This window comes from Bos javanicus, chromosome 7, assembly GCF_032452875.1.
Source record: "Bos javanicus breed banteng chromosome 7, ARS-OSU_banteng_1.0, whole genome shotgun sequence".
In the NCBI taxonomy this organism is placed as follows: Eukaryota; Metazoa; Chordata; class Mammalia; order Artiodactyla; family Bovidae; genus Bos; species Bos javanicus.
This window is the reverse complement of record NC_083874.1, coordinates 10271555-10289048: the sequence shown is the minus strand read 5'-3', so window position 1 is coordinate 10289048 and position 17494 is coordinate 10271555. Positions and strand designations below refer to the sequence as shown.

Below are 17494 nucleotides of genomic sequence, written 5' to 3'. Positions count from 1 at the left end.
TAGTTTAAGTTTTCTGTTTTTGCCTATCAACTTGATTTTTTTTGGTACTTCTGCCCTCTCATTTGAAGTAGAAGAGAACACTTCAACTTTGCTTATGATGGTTCTGGGTGCTGAACTCCCCCAGCTTTTCTTTATTTGGGAGAGCCTTTATATCTTCTTCATATCTGAAGGACACCTTTGCTGGATGGAGGATTCTTGGCTAGCAGTTTTTATATCACAATAGTTTGAGAATGATATTCCATTCTCTCTTGGTCTATGGATTCTGTGCTAAGAAATTTCTTGATAACCCAATGCAGGTATCTTTGCAGGGTGCTCACTTTTTTCTGGATACCTTTAATATTCTTTCCTTTTAATAACTTTTATTGAAATGTAATTGATTTACAATGTCATATTAGTTCCAGGTATAGAGAAAATTATATATATCAGAGGAGGCAATGGCACCCCACTCCAGTACTATTGCCTGGGAAATCCCATGGACAGAGGAGCGTGGTAGGCTACAGTCCATGGAGTTGCAAAGAGTTGGATGAGGCTAAGCGACTTCACTTTCACTTTTCACTTTCATGTATTGGGGAAGGAAATGGCAGCCCACTCCAGTGTTCTTGCCTGGAGAATCCCAGAGATGGGGAAGCCTGGTGGGCTGCTGTCTATGGGGTCGCACATAGTTGGACACAACTGAAGTGACTTAGAAGTAGCAGCATATATATATATATATATATATATATTCTTTTTTATATTATTTTTCTAGTATAGATTATTATAAGATATTGAGTTTATTTTCCTGTATTTAATTCCCTAGGTCTTTGTTGATTGTCATATCTATCTATCTATATATAGAGAGATATTAGTATATAAAAACAGCATTCTTTCACTGACTTTTAAAAAAAATTTTATTTATTTATTTGCTGTATTTCTGACTGCACCAAGTCTTCCTTGCTTTGTTGGGGCTTTCTCTGGTTGTGGAGGTTGGGGGTGCTACTCTTCACCATGGTGACCTCTCTTGCTGCAGAGCACAGGCTCTACAGTACAGGCTCAGTAGTTGTGGTGCCCCTTCTTAGTGACTTTGTGGCATGTGGAATCTTTTCAGACCAGGCATCACCCCCAGTGCCTGTTCCCACCTTGGCAGGCAGATTCTTGCTTACTGCACCACCAGAGAAGTCTTTTCATTCATTGACTTTTGACAGTTTTAATACGTGTGTGTTGGAGAAGGTCTTTTGCATTGAAACATTTATGTGTTCTATTATACCTCTGTAGATGTGTGCATTCGGTTCTTGCCCCAGACTTGGAAAATTCTCAGCTATTATTTCTATACATAATCTCTCTGTTCCTTTCTCCCTCTCTTCTGCTTTTGAGACACCCAATATCCTTCTTACCTGTTCTAGTAGAGTCAGAAGTTTCTCAGAGAATATCTTCATTAAAAAAAAAAAAATATATATATATATATATATATATGTTCTGTCCTCACATCTACCTGAATCATTCTACCTTTGAACTCACTATCTCTCTACTCCATATGGTCTCCATTTCCAGTGCTTTGCAATTCATCCTTCATCTCATTTACTGAGTTCTTTAGCTCCAGAATTTCTGTTTACTTATGTTTAAGAGCTTTCATCATTTTGGACACTGTTCCTAATGTTCATTATTTTTATTCCTCAGCTAACTGATGTGTCTTTGTGAGTTTTCTTGTAGCTTGTTGAGCTTCTTCATGACTATGTTGAATTCTCCACTTGCTTGATCACAATCTTCAATTCAGTCCAGTTCAGTTCACTCACTCAGTTGTGTCCGAATCTTTGTGACCCCATGATTGCAGCACACTAGGCCTCCCTGTCCATCACCAACTCCCAAAGTTCATTCAAACTCATGTCCATCGAGTCGGTGATGCCATCCAGCTATCCCATCCTCTGTCATCCCCTTTTCCTCCTGCCCCCAATTCCTCCCAGCATCAGAGTCTTTTCCAATGAGTCAACTCTTTGCATGAGGTGGCCAAAGTACTGGAGTTTCAGCTTTAGAATCATTCCTTCCAAAGAACACCCAGGGTTGATCTGCTTTAGAATGAACTTGTTGGATCTCCTTGCAGCCCAAGGGACTCTCAAGAGGCTTCTCCAACACCACAGTTCAAAAGCATCAATTCTTCAGCGCTCAGCTTTCTTCACAGTCCAACTCTCACATCCATACATGACCACTGGAAAAAACGTAGCCTTTACTAAATGGACCTTTGTTGGCAAAGTAATATATTTGCTCTTGATTATGCTATCCAGGTTGGTCATAGCTTTCCTTCCAAGGAGTAAATGTCTTTTAATTTCATGGCTGCAGTAACCATCTTCAGTGATTTTGGAGCCCCCCAAAATAAAGTAACACTGTTTCCCCATCTATTTGCCATGAAGTGATGGGACAAGATGCCATGATCTTCGTTTTCTGAATGTTGCGCTTTAAGCCAACTTCTTGACTCTCCTCTTTCACTTTCATCATCGATCACAATCTTACAGGATGTTAAATTAGTTCATGGAGAACTGTAATTTTCTTTTTGTGATTCCATGTTACTGTGGTTTTTCATGATGCCCAGTGGGTTGCTCCTCCGTCCATTCATTTGAAGGAGCAAACAGTGTTCTTATGTAGGTAAAGCCTTGTATACTTTGATTCTAACAATTCAACAGATTGCTAACAGAGTTCCTTCTGCGTTTTTCAATTAAGTGACTTTGTGGCACAAGATTTTGCTTTCTTTCATATGAGCTGTGAGAGGGTAACAGGCAGGAAGGCCAGGGTTCTCCAAATGGAGGAAATAGCCTGCAAGTGTCAGACATTTTTATCTCTCTTAAGCGGCAGGAGGAAACAAACTAGCAATATTTTTTCCTTCTTTATACAAATTTAAAGGGAGGTTTCTCTTAAAATACTGTGTGACCATAATGACACCTGGTTTCGCCTGAAGTTAGGTATTCTTGAGCCTAGAGATAACCAATGCCTTTTTCTTATGAAAATGTTTGTCTTAAGCTATGCTAATGTACTATGTCTTTACCCCAAACTCTGTCTCCAAGTTGGTTCCGCCTCTTGGCCCAGAACCTACTTGACAAACCAGTATGGATATTGTTCCCCTAATCTATGTAAATGAAACTATTTGTATGGTGATCTGTCCTTCTTCAAGATTCAAGTTAATCACTTTATGGCCCAGGATAAACCATTTGGCGCCAAGACTATCCCAAAATGCATCTTATGGGTGAGGGGCCTGGTGCCATTCTAAATTTTAAGACATTCCTTTCTTTCATTAACAGACTGCTAGTGACTATATAACATCCAGCTGAAGACTAGCAGGGGGTACTCTTTTTGCCCCCTTCTGATGCCTATGTCAGAAGCTTTCTCTATCTCCTTTATACTTTAATAAAACTTTATTACACAAAAGCTCTGAGCGATCAAGCCTCATCTCTGGCCCCGGATTGAATTCTCCTCCTCCAGGCGCCAAGAATCCAGGTGTATTCACGTGATTCAACAACAACCTTTCAGCTGCTCCTGGCTATATTTGAGGAACTACATTTTTTGCATCTCATGGCCTCTTCCATAGGCATTGTCATTGTCCTTGCCATCAATGTTTGTTACACCAGCATCACTGGTGACCTGGTGTTGTCAGTGTCCCTGATGTGGCTGGCATCTTTGCTGGGGGTTCCCAGAGTGTTAGGTGCTCTTGCCACATGCAGGGTGACCTTGCTTGGGCCCCCCCTCCCCCCCACTGATACCTGGTTCCCTGGGGCTGCAGGTGCTGCTGCATCCAGGAGGCCAGGGTTACGCACACCACCCCAAGTGGGACTCCCAGGTGCTCTGGGGCTGCAGGCTTAGCTGCCTCAGCCATGGGGTTGGATCAGCATCACCAACTCTCCTGTTCCCCTGGCTCCACCTCCTGCATGTGAAAAATCCGCTCACCTTCAGATGTACAACTGTGTGTATCTCTGGTGTCCCAACGTGTTGGATAGGAAAAAAAAAAAAAAAAAAAAAACCTTTAGTTATGCATGATGTTATGTATAAGTTGTAGATTGAGGGGAGCAACAAAGGGAGTGTCTTCTGCCACCATAATACTCATGTCACCAATAATAGACTTTTCCCCACAAGCTATAAGGTTAAACTTGTGGCTTCCCAGGTGCTGCTGCTGCTGCTAAGTAGCTTCAGTTGTGTCTGACTCTGTACGACCCCATAGATGGCAGACCACCAGGCTCCCCTGTCCCTGGGATTCTCCAGGCAAGAACACTGGAGTGGGTTGCCATTTCCTTCTCCAAGGCATGAAAGTGAAAAGTGAAAGTGAAATCACTCAGTTGTGTCTGACTCTTCGCGAACCCATGGACTGCAGCTTACAAGGCTCCTCTGTCCATGGAATTTTCCAGGCAAGAGTACTGCAGTGGGGTGCCATTGCCTTCTCCCTTCCCAGGTGGCTCAGGTGGCTCAGTGGTTAAGAATTCACCTGCCAATGCAGGAGATGCAGGAGATGCAGGTTCGATTCCAGGGTCAAGAAAATCCCCAGAAGGGGAAATGGCAACCTACTCCAGTATTCTTGCCTGGAGAATCCCATGGACAGAGGAGCCTGGTGAGCTACAGTCCATGGGTTCATAAAGAACAGACACCACTGAGGACACATGCATAAGCATAAGATTAAAATACACAAATGGAGTAGACTATCATATATTCAGATCAGATCAGATCAGTCGCTCAGTCGTGTCCGACTCTTTGCGACCCCATGAATCGCAGCACGCCAGGCCTCCCTGTCCATCACCAACTCCCAGAGTTCACTCAAACTCACATCCATCGAGTCAGTGATGCCATCCAGCCATCTCATCCTCTGTCGTCCCCTTCTCCTCCTGCCCCCAATCCCTCCCAGCATCAGAGTCTTTTCCAATGAGTCAACTCTTCACATGAGGTGGCCAAAGTACTGGAGTTTTAATTTTAACATCATTCCTTCTGAAGAAATCCCAGGGCTGATCTCCTTCATAATGGACTGGTTGGATCTCCTTGCAGTTAGTGAAGAAATAATTGCTACATGGCTCCATACAACCCCATGGATGAGCTTTAGAGTTCCAACGTATAGAATTACTGAGAACATAGACTCATGAGAAATCCAGCAGAGATCAGAACACCTCCTTAATATTAAATCTCATTTGATAATAAAGACATCATATTAGAACAGTTACTGTTAGGATGAGTGGTTATGTGGCAACAAGTAACTGAATAAAATAAAAAATGGCATAGAACTGAGATTAACTCCAATAATCTCACTCTATGCATTTATTCTGATCTTTAAAGATAGCATTCACTACTCTGTTTTTTAATTGTATTACAGATAATTATATTCAAAAGTTTATTCTATTGCAGTTTCCTCCCAGGTAAGCAGGATATTGGCAAACATGTTTGCACAAATTGTGACCTGAACCACATGACTGGATAGGCAGTCAAGCTCTCTAGTGAGTCATCTTTGATCATGAGGTATATACACATACTATACATATAGAAAGATTTGACCCTTGAATAATGCAGAGTTTGGAAGCAAGGACACCTTGTGCAATTGAAAATCTGCCTGTAACATTGCAGTCAACCTTCCTTATCCATAGCTCCACACCCTCTGATTCAGTCAACCCTTTTATAAAATTATATAAATTGCCCTGGATTTCACTTGTACACTTTTTCATATGAGTACTATATCTCATGAATTTTTTTTCCAGAAAGCAAGGCAAAAATTACTCAGGATGACATTTGTCTTTTAAGAAAATATTATTCCTCATGTCACTCCATAAAAAATAGAAATGCCCAAATATCTCATATCTAAAGTTCGGAAAATTTTGAAGTAGAAAGAAGCACAACTTTAAAAAAAACCCTAAATGATAGTATGAAAAGAAATTTTAATAAAGTGAGTAACTGAGATTGTATAGAAAAGTTGAATTTTTATACAAATGGATATCCAAGGAATTAAGTAGAAGGAGCAAATTTTATTCCACACTGAGGAAAGTGTCACAATTACTGATTCTCAGGCTTTGAGCAATGCAGTCAAGGGCACTTCATCTGCCCCAGGACAATTGGCCTTTTTATAGCTACTATTCCATAGACTCTCTTCAGAGCCCTCTTTATGTCTTTGTTCCTCAGACTGTAGATGAATGGGTTCAGCATGGGTGTGACCACAGTGAACATCACGGAGGCTGTTGCACTTGAGTGTGAGCTGTGTGTAGCAGCAGAGCTAAGGTACACCCCCAGGCTTGTAGAATAAAATAGTAAGACAACTGAGAGATGAGATGCACAAGTGGAAAATGCTTTAAACTTTCCCTGAGTTGATAAGATTCTTTGTATGGAAGAGACTATCTTAGAGTAAGAGTAAAGGATACCAGCAAACGGCCCACCAGCTAGTAGCACTGATGCCAAATACATCACTGTGTCATTAAGAAAGGTGTTAGAACAGGCAAGTTGGAGCATCTGATTGAGTTCACAAAAAAATTGGGGAATTTCCACCTTTGTACAGAAGGTTAGCTGCAAAGCCATTAAACTTTGTAACAAGGAATGCACAGCACTCACCACCCAGGTCACCAATACCAGCAGTCCACAGAGCCGAGGGTTCATGATGACTGTGTAGTGCAGGGGGTGGCATATGGCCACAAAGCGGTCGTAGGCCATCACTGTCAGGAGGAAGTCATCTACTCCTGCAAGGAATATGTAAAAATACACCTGGACGATGCAGCCTTCATAGGTTATGACTTTGCTTTGGTTCTCAATATTGTGCAGCATCTTTGGGATGGTGGTGGAGGTGAGGCAGATGTCTACAAAGGACAAGTTGGAGAGGAAGAAGTACATGGGGGTGTGAAGGTGGGAGTCAGAGATGGTGACCAGGATGATGAGCAGGTTTCCAAACACAGCGATCAGGTACATGGAGAGGAAAAGCCCATAGATGAGGGGCTGCAATTTTGGATCTTCCGAGAATCCCAGAAGAAAAAATTCCAAAAAGTGTGTATTGTTACCTGGTTTCATGTGGTGGAGGTGACTACCAGGAAAAATGAAAATAACATGAGTAATGTTCACACAAATTGGCATAACTCACATAATGCAATTTCTATTTTGCTCTCAATAAATTAATTTTAATATCTTGTGTTTAGAAAAGTTCTATTTCATCTCTAGCTGGGCATTTTTGACCCCTTCTAAGCATATTCCCAAAGAAGTCATGCATTCTACAGTTGTAATGAGAAATACTTTCATACATTTGAAGAATATATATTGAGTGTCAACCATGTTCAAAGCACATATTGTTTAGTTGCTAAGCCGGATCTGGCACTTTTGAGACTCCCCGAACTGTATGTAGCCTGCCAAGCACCTCTGTCCATGAGATTTCCCAGGCAAGAATACTGCAATGGGTTGCCATTTCGTTCTCCGGGTGATCTTCTCAATCCAGGGTTTGAACCCGCCTCTCCTGCATTGCCAGATAGATTCTCTACCAATGAGCCACCTGTCAAGTCCCTCCAAACAAATACAGGTAACAAATAGACGGTGCTGAAAAACAAAAATGTTCACAATCCAGTGATGGTGAAAGATAATGTGTAAATATAATATGTCAAGTAATAACAGTTGGTATGAAGAAAACAAAGCTAGATATAAAAGAGTGTAGTAGGAGGTATTTTCATGTATTGAGTGTTCAGGTAAGGCCAGCAAACAAGGTGATAGTTGAACAGAGAGCTCAAGAAAGAGAGAGAAGGATCTATTATGATATCAAGAGAAATATGTGCCTGGCGAGGGGATGGCCACTACAAAAGACCTAAGGAAAATGCTTGTTTTTGCACTTTATGAATTTAGTTGCAAAAGCATCCTATGAATTAAAGCATCTCCCATCCTTAGTACCTTCTGCTAACTGAGGTCTGGGGTACGTGATATAGGGCACCTTAATATATGAATCCAAGCACCTCTGCTTAAAGAACTGCTCTCAAGGCACAAGCTCACACACACTCTCACACCTTGTCCTCCTGGGCTATGTTCCTAACACACATTTCTCACCCAGAACCACCCTCCTCACACCATATACCATTGTAACTGAAGATGACCATATCAGATCATCTTTATCTTACAGAATGTATAAATGGTACCCAGAATGAATGGATAAGAAAGCTGTGGTACATATACACAATGGAGTATTACTCAGCCATTAAAAATAATACATTTGAATCAGTTCTAATAAGGTGGATGAAACTGGAGCCTATTAAACAGAGTGAAGTAAGCCAGAAAGAAAAACACCAATACAGTATACTAACACATATACATGGAATTTAGAAAGATGGTAACAATAGCCCTGTATACGAGACAGCAAAAGAGACACTGATGTATAGAACAGTCTTTTGGACTCTGTGGGAGAGGGAGAGGGTGGGATGATTTGGGAGAATGACATTGGAATATGCATAATATCATATATGAAACGAGTGACCAGTCCAGGTTCGATGCACGATACTGGATACTTCGGGCTGGTGCACTGGGAAGACCCAGAGGGATGGTATGGGGAAGGAGGGGGGAGGAGGGTTCAGGATGGGGAACACATGTATACCTGTGGCAGATGCATTTTGATATATGGCAAAACCAATAAAATATTGTAAAGTTAAATTTAAAAAAATCCAGTTCACAGACTGCCCATAGACCAATAAACTTGGGGTTCATTTTTATGATCGCTTTCAGCTTTGTATTTAAAGAAATATAAAAAGTATGTGAGTGTGTGAAAGAGAGGTGGAGGGAGAGAGAAGAGAGGGAAATGAAATAGACATTAGGGGGTAAAAGATTTAACAAGCTCTAATAGTCCCTGAGACTACATGATGAATTAAACCTTCCTTTGTTTGGCAACATTCCAATTCCAGTTATCTCTACTTGATGTCCAGGAAAAATAATTTTCAAAAAGAAAAATACATGTTTACCTTGACAAAACAGTTATACTTTTATAATGAATGAAACTTGAAATATTTGACTACCCCAAAAGAAAAATGGGCAAAGTAAATAAAGTGAAGTGAAGTGTCTCAGTCGTGTCCGACTCTTTGCTACCTCATGGACTGTAGCCCACCAGGCTCCTCCATCCATAGAATTTTCCAGGCAAGAATACTGGATTGGGCTGCCATTTCCTTCTCCAGGGGATCTTCTTGACCCAGGGATCGAACCCAGGTCTCCCTCATCGCAGACAGACGCTTTACCATCTGAGACACAAACAAAAATGAGTATCCAAAGGAAAACAACAAAAGCTAAACGTGTTTTATATAAAGCAATAGAAGAAAGATTCCCAAAATCTTTTCCATTTCTTTGACCAATTTTTTACTGTGCTATAGGGAATGAGGCAAGCTCTTTCCCAGTTTTCTTATGGGGCATCGTGTGTTTGTTATTCTTGGAGTTTAAGCACTGTCATATTTTAAAAATAAATCTGATGAGCATAGCCCAATGTTATTCTGGTCTTTGTTCAACACGCAAAAGGCTTTTCAAACTATACTCTGACACCATGTCAATCCATCCTATTGTCCTGAATAAATTTTTTCATAGGATTCATGCCTGAACATGTTATATTATATTATATTAAATGTTCATTGTATTATTACTTTACCATGACAATGCAAAATCCTAATCATCAGAGACTTCAACTGCTATGGTCACTATTTTTTTTCCCATAATATCATTTTATTATCACAATCTGTACATATCTGTAGTTGTTTTTCTCTTTTCATTCCTATTATTGTTGACCTATAGCTTTTCTTTTTTTTTAATATGAATTTATTTGTTTTAATTGGAGGCTAATTACTATTGTACTTTCAGAAAGATATGTGAATATATTTGCACTTAAATAGAAAAAAGGCCTTTCCAGGTGGCGCTAGTGGTAAAACAAAAACAAAAACAAACCTGTCTGCCAATGCAGGAGGCATAAGAGAGGCAGGTTCAATTCCTGGGTCAGGAAGATCTCCTGGAGGAGGGAATGAAAGCCACTCTAGTATTCTTGCCTGGAGAATCCCATGAACAGAGGAGCCTGGTGGGCTACAGTCCATATGGTCACAAAGAGTCAGAAACAACTGAAGCCACTTAACATGCATGCAGGCAAACAGAAACATATGTATAGAACAGTCTTTTGGACTCTGTGGGAGAGGGAGAGGGTGGGACAATTTGGAAGAATGGCATTGAAACATGTATAATATCATATATGAAATGAGTCACCAGTCCAGGTTCAATGCATGATACTGGATGCTTGGGGATGGTGTACTGGGACGACTCAGAGGGATGGTACAAGGAGGGAGGAAGGAGGAGGGTTCAGGATGGGGAACACGTGTATACCTGTGGCAGATTCATGTTGATATATGGCAAAACCAATACAATATTGTAAAGTTAAAAAATAAAATTAAAATAAATAAATAAATAAATAACCACAATCACAGAAAACTAGTCAATCTAATCACACAGACCACAGCCATGTCTAACTCATTGAAATTAAGCCATGCAACGTAGGGCCACCTAAGATGGACAGGTCATGGTGGAGAGGTCTGACAGAATGTGGTCCACTGGAGAAGGGAATGGCAAACCACTTCAGTATTCTTACCTTGAGAACCATATGAACAGTATGAAAAGGCAAAATGATAGGATACTGAAAGAGGAACTCCCCAGGTCAGTAGGTGCCCAATATGCTACTGGAGATCAGTGGAGAAATAACTCCAGAAAGAATGAAGGGATGGAGCCAAAGCAAAAACAATACCCAGCTGTGGATGTGACTGGTGATAGAAACAAGGTCCGATGCTATAAAGAGCAATATTGCATAGGAACCTGGAATGTTAGGTCCATGAATCAAGGCAAATTGGAAGTGGTCAAACGGGCGATGCCAAGAGTGAACGTCGACATTCTAGGAATCAGCAAACTAAAATGGACCGGAATGGGTGAATTTAACTCAGATGACCATTATACCCACTACTGCAGGCAGGAATCCCTTAGAAGAAATGGAGTAGCCATCATGGTCAACAAAAGAGTCTGAAATGCAGTACTTGGATGCAATCTCAAAAGTGACAGAATGATCTCTGTTCGTTTCCAAGTCAAACCATTCAATAGCACAGTAATCCAATCTATGCCCCAACCAGTAATGCTGAAGAAGCTGAAGTTGAACGGTTTTATGAAGACCTACAAGACCTTTTAGAACTAACACCCCAAAAAAGATGTCCTTTTCATTATAGGAGACTGGAATGCAAAAGTAGGAAGTCAAGAAACACCTGGAGTAACAGGCAAATTTGGCCTTGGAATATGGAATGAAGCAGGGCAAGGCTAATAGAGTTTAGCCAAGAGAATGCACTGGTCATAGCAAATATCCTCTTAGAACAACACAAGAGAAGATTTTACACAGGGACATCACCATATGGTCGATACCAAAATCAGATTGATTATATTCTTTGCAGCCAGAGATGGAGAAGCTTTATACAGTTAGCAAAAACAAGACCAGGAGCTGACTGTGGCTCAGACCATGAACTACTTATTGCCAAATTCAGATTTAAACTTAAGAAAGTAGGAAAAACCACTAGACCATTCAGGTATGACCTAAATCAAATCCCTTTTGATTATACAGTGGAAGTGAGAAATAGATTTAAGGGACGAGATCTGATAGATAAGAGTGCCTGATGAACTATGGACTGAGGTTCATGACATTGTACAGGAGACAGGGATCAAGACCATCCCCATGGAAAAGAAATGCAAAAAAGAAGAATGGCTGTCTGGAGAGGTCTTACAAATAGCTGTTAAAAGAAGAGAAGCAAAAAGAAAAGGAGAAAAGGAAAGATATAAGCACCTGAATGCATTGTTCCAAAGAATAGCGAGGAGAGATAAGAAAGCCTTCCTCAGCAATCAACACAAAGAAATAGAGGAAAACAACAGAATGGGAAAGACTAAAGATCTCTTCAAGAAAATTAGAGATACCAAGGGAATATTTCATGCAAAGATGGGCTCAAAAAAGGACAGAAATGGTATGGACCTAACAGAAGCAGAAGATATTAAGAAGAGGTGGCAATAATACACAGAAGAACTGTACAAAAAATATCTTTCTGACCCAGATAATGACGGTGTGATCACTCACCTAGAGCCAGACACCCTAGAATGTGAAGTCAAGTGAGCCTTAGAAAGCATCACTACGAACAAAGCTAGTGGAGTTGATGGAATTCCAGTTTATCTATTTCAAATCCTGAAAGATGATGCTGTGAAAGTGCTGCACTCAATATGCCAGCAAATTTGGAAAACTCATCAGTGGCCACAGGACTGGAAAATGTCAGTTTTCATTCCAATCCCAAAGAAAGGCAATACCAAAGCATGCTCAACCTACCGCATAATTGCACTCATCTCACATGCTAGTAAAATAATGCTCAAAATTCTCCAGGTCAGGCTTCAGCAATACATGAACCATGAACTTCCAGATATCCAAGCTGGTTTTAGAAAAGGCAGAGGAACCAGAGATTAAATTGCCAACATCTGCTGACTTAAGTTTGGTTCAGTCACTCAGTCATGTCCGACTCTTTACGACCCCAAGAATTGCAGCACACCAGGCCTCCCTGTCCATCACCAACTCCCAGAGTTTACTCAAACTCACGTCCATCAAGTCGGTGATGCCATCCAGCCATCTCAGTCCGCTGGATCATCAAAAAAGCAAGAGAGTTCCAGAACAATATTTCTGTTTTATTGACTATGCCAAAGACTTTGACTGTGTGAATCACAATAAATTGTGGAAAATTCTGAAAGAGATGGGAATATCAGACCACCTGACATGCCTCTTGAGAAGCCTATATGCTGGGCAGGAAGCAACAGTTAAAACTGGACATGGAACAACAGACTGGTTCCATATAGGAAAAGGAGTACAGCAAGGCCATATATTGTAACCCTGCTTATTCAACTAATATGCAGAGTACATCATGAGAAACACTGAGCTGGAAGAAGCACAAGCTGGAATCAGGATTGCCAGGAGAAATATCAATAACCTCAGGTATGCAAATGACACCACCCTTAAGGCAGAAATTGAGGCGAAACTAAAAAGCGTCTTGATGAAAGTGAAAGAGGAGAGTGAAAAAGTTGGCTTAAAACTCAACATTCAGAAAATGAAGATCATGGCATCTGGTCCCATCACTTCATGGGAAATAGATGAGGAAACAGTGGAAACAGTGTCAGACTTTATTTTGGGGGCTCCAAAATCACTGCAGATGGTGATTGCAGCCATGAAATTAAAAGACCCTTACTCCTTGGAAGAAAGTTATATCCAACCTAGATAGCATATTGAAAAGCAGAGACATTACTTTGCCAACAAAGGTCCATCTAGTCAAGGCTATGGTTTTTCCAATGGTCATGTATAGATGTGAGAGTTGGACTGTGAAGAAAGCTGAGCGCTGAATAATTGATGATTTTGAACTGTGATGTTGGAGAAGACTCTTGAGAGTCTCTTGGACTACAAGGAGAGCCAACCAGTACATTTGAAAGGAGATCAGTCCTGGATGTTCTTTGGAAGGAATGATTCGAAGGCTGAAACTCCATTACTTTGGCCACCTCATGTGAAGAGTTGACTCACTGGAAAGTACTCTGACTAGGAGGGATTGGGGGCAGGAGGAGAAGGGGATGACAGAGGATGAGATGGCTGCATGGCATCACCAATTCGATGGAAGTGAGTTTGAGTGAACTCCAGGAGTTGGGGATGGACACGGAGGCCTGGTGTGTTGCAATTCATAGGGTTGCAAAGAGTTGGACACAACTGAGCGACTGAACTGAATGATAAGTGATCTTCTCAACCCAGGGGTTGAAACGCCTCTCCTTCATTGCCAGATAGATTCTCTATCACTGAGCCACCTGAAAAGTCTCCCCAAACAAATACAGGTAGCATATATATGGTGCTGAAAGCTGGAAGTTTTCACAATCCAGTGATGGCAAAAGATGATGTGCAAATATAATATAATACATCAAGTAATAAGAGTTGCTATGAAGAAAACAAAACTAGATATAAAAGAGAGTAGTAGGAGGTACGGAGAAGGCAATGGAACCCCACTTCAGTACACTTGCTTGGAAAATCCCATGGATGGAGGAGCCTGGAAGGCTTCAGTCCATGGGGTCACTGAGGGTTGGACACGACTGAGTGACTTCACTTTCATTTTCACTTTCATGCATTGGAGAAGGAAATGGCAACCCACTCCAGTGTTCTTGCCTGGAGAATCCCAGGGATGGGGGAGCCTGGTGGGCTGCCATCTATGGGGTCGGACACGACTGAAGTGACTTAGAAGCAGCAGCAGTAGGAGGTATTTTCATGTATTGAGTGTTTAGGTAAGGCCAGCAATCAAGGTGATAATTGAACAGATAGCTCAAGAAAGGGAGAGAAAGATCTAGCATGATATCAAGAGAAATATGTGCCTGAGGGAATGGTCACTACAAAGGACCTAAGGAAAATGGTTGTTCCTTGCACTTTATGAATTTAGTTGCAAAAGCATCCTGTGAATTAAAAAATCTCCCATCCTTAGTACCTTCTGCTGGCCGAAGTCTGGGCTCTGTGATAAGGCACATGAACAGATGAGTCCAAGTGCCTTCACTTTAAAAAGAACTGTTCTCAAAGCACAAGCACACACTCACAGACACACACACACACACGCTCACACCACGTCCTCCTGGCCTATGTTCCTGCTACGGATTTCTCACCCAGAACCATCCTGCTCACACCATATACCATTATAAACTCAAGCTGATCATGTCAGATCATCTTTCTCCTACAGAATGTATAAATGGTACCCAGAAATTCCAGTTCATAGCTTGCCCAGAGACCAATAAACTTGGGGTTTATTTTTATGATCACTTTTAGCTTTATATTTAAACAAATATAAAAAGTATGTGTGTGTGTGAAAGAGAGGCAAGGAAGAGAGAGAAGAGAGGGAAATGAAATAGACCTTAGAGAGTAAAAGATTTAATAAGCTCTAAATGGCACCCCAATTCAGTACTCATGCCTGGAAAAATCCCATGGAGCCTGGTGGGCTGCAGTCCATGGGGTTGCTAAAAGTCAGACATGACTGAGCAACTTCACTTTCACTTTTCACTTGCATGCACTGGAGAAGGAAATGGCAACCCACTCTGGTGTTCTTGCCTGGAGAATCCGAGGACGGTGGAGCCTGGGGTCGCACAGAGTGACTTAGCAATGGTCCAGTACGTTGGCCACCTCATACGAAGAGTTGACTCATTGGAAAAGACTCTGATGCTGGGAGGGATTAGGGGCAAGAGGAGAAGGGGATGACAGAGGATGAGATGACTGGATGGCATCACCAACTCAATGGGCATGAGTTTGAGTGAACTCTGGGAGTTGGTGATGGACAGGGAGGTGTGGCATGCTGCAGTTCATGGGGTTGCAAAGAGTTGGATACGACTGAGCGACTGAACTGAACTGAACTGAATGGTCCCTGAGATTATGTGATGAATTAAAGCTTCCTTTGTTTCACAACATTCCAATTCCAGTTATCTATACTTGATGCCCAGGAAAAATAATTTTCAAAAAGAAAAATACATGTTTTCCTTGACAGAAACAGTTATATTTTTATAATGAAAGAAACCTGAAATATTTGACTACCCCAAAGAAAAATGGGCAAAGTAAATAAACCAACAAAAATGAATATCCAAAGAAAAACAACAAAAGCTAAACACATTTTATATAAAGCAATAGAAGACATTTTCCAAAAATCTTTTCCATGTCTTTGACCAATTTTTTACTGTTCTATAAGGAATGAGGGAAGCTCTTTCCCAGTTTCCTTATGGGGCATCATGCATTTGTTATTCTTGGAGTTTAAGCACTATCATATATTTAAAATAAATCTGATGAGCATACCCCAATGCTATTCTGGTCTTTGTTCAACATGCAAAAGGCTTTTCAAACTATACTCTGTAAATTCTACAGACACCATGTCAATCCATCCTTTTGTCCTGAATAAATTTTTTCATAGGATTCATGCCTGAAGATGTTATATTATAATAGATGTTCATTGTACTATTATTTCTGCATGACAATGCAAAACAGAGACTTCAACTGCTATGGTCACTATTGTACTTTCAGAGAGATATGTGAATATATGTGCACCTATATAGAAACAGGGGCTTTCCAGGTGGCTCTAGTGGTAAAGAACCTGCCTGCCAATGCAGGAGGCATAAGAGAGACAGGTTCAATTCCTGGGTCAGGAAGATCCCCTGGAGGAGGGAATGCAAGCCACTCCAGTATTCTTGCCTGGAGAATCCTATGGATTCTAGGTGAATATCTAGAAAACTACACACTAAAATCCATAAGTATGCCGAACTGCCTTAAAGGAAGAAATCCAGCATAAGATGACATATTTAACTAAGTAAAATGAAAAGGCATTTTTATGGCAAAACAGTCCCCAAAAGGTCAACTGAGAAACAACAATTCTTAAAAATCATTTCAAAAGCTGATAGTGGTAAAATAAGAAATTTATATTATGTGGGCATATAATAATAAAATTGACACATCAAAATGACAATTCAAGGTATTAATTTTTTATCAATCTCAATAACAGTTAAGGAAAGAACACTTTTTCACAACCATACATCTGGGGAAATACTTACAGAGTTGTCACACAGTTTACAGTGGTGCTTTGAAACAGGGGGCACAGGTGCACTATCTGTATTTGCGGACAGAAATTTAAGCTGTTAAACTGATGGGAAAACCATCCGAACAACAGCACAGATATTAAAAGTACAGAAGTTCTTTACCTGCAGGCTTCTCAGTCTCAACACTGTTGACATTCTCAGACAGGTTGTTCTCTGTGGTGGGGTGTGTCCTGTGTCTTGCAGGATGCCTAGAGCACCCCTGACCTCCACCCACTCTTCCCAGAATAACAGACAGATATTTCTACAAGCATTGCTCAGTGTTCCCAGGGAAACAGAGTTGCTCTTGCTTAGAAACACAGTTAAAACTTAACAATCTCAAATATTTTTGTAGGAATGATATAATAACAACGTGAAGAGAAAGATTAGGAAAGACAGTCTGCAGTGTGAGTAGCACAGCTCCTTATGAAATACTAAACAACTATTGAAATAATGAACCTATATTGCATTGGATATTGGTTGATTGGAAGAAAATCCCTGGGGCATTATTGACCAGTAAAGAAAGGTAGGGGAAAAAAAGATGGCACTGAATCAAAAGTATCTGTGATGTGCATAGGATTCTATTCATACATTTGTAGAAAAGTGTATGAATAGGTGTTTGTACCTAATATAGAAAGAAAAGTTTAAAAGAAACCAAGCATATGTGGGACAATGTTACTGAGAATAAAGCTAGGTTAAGTGGTAGTAGTTTTAAAATAACCGAATGTAACAAGATTGAATTAATATCTATAACTATGTTTCATAAAGACCTGAACAGTAATAATTTAATGATACCAACATTGGGCACTAATTCAATGTTAAATTGCCAAAGAAAACCTATGGACCACAGCCCACCAGGCTCCTCTTTCCATGGGATTCTCCAGGCATGAATACTGGAGTGAGTTGC

The 17494-nt window shown here is 40.7% G+C and overlaps 1 protein-coding gene across 1 annotated transcript; it reads right to left on the bottom strand.

Moving 5' to 3' along the window:
• Nucleotides 1-6012: 6012 nt before the first annotated feature.
• LOC133251861 (olfactory receptor 7A5-like) lies at nt 6013-6932 on the bottom strand. The gene is made up of 2 exons (XM_061424620.1): nt 6528-6932; nt 6013-6242 (listed from the first exon to the last, which is right to left on the bottom strand). Exons 1-2 carry the CDS (start codon nt 6880-6882, stop codon nt 6013-6015), a joined length of 585 nt encoding a protein of 194 aa, XP_061280604.1. The 5' UTR covers nt 6883-6932.
• Nucleotides 6933-17494: the final 10562 nt, after the last annotated feature.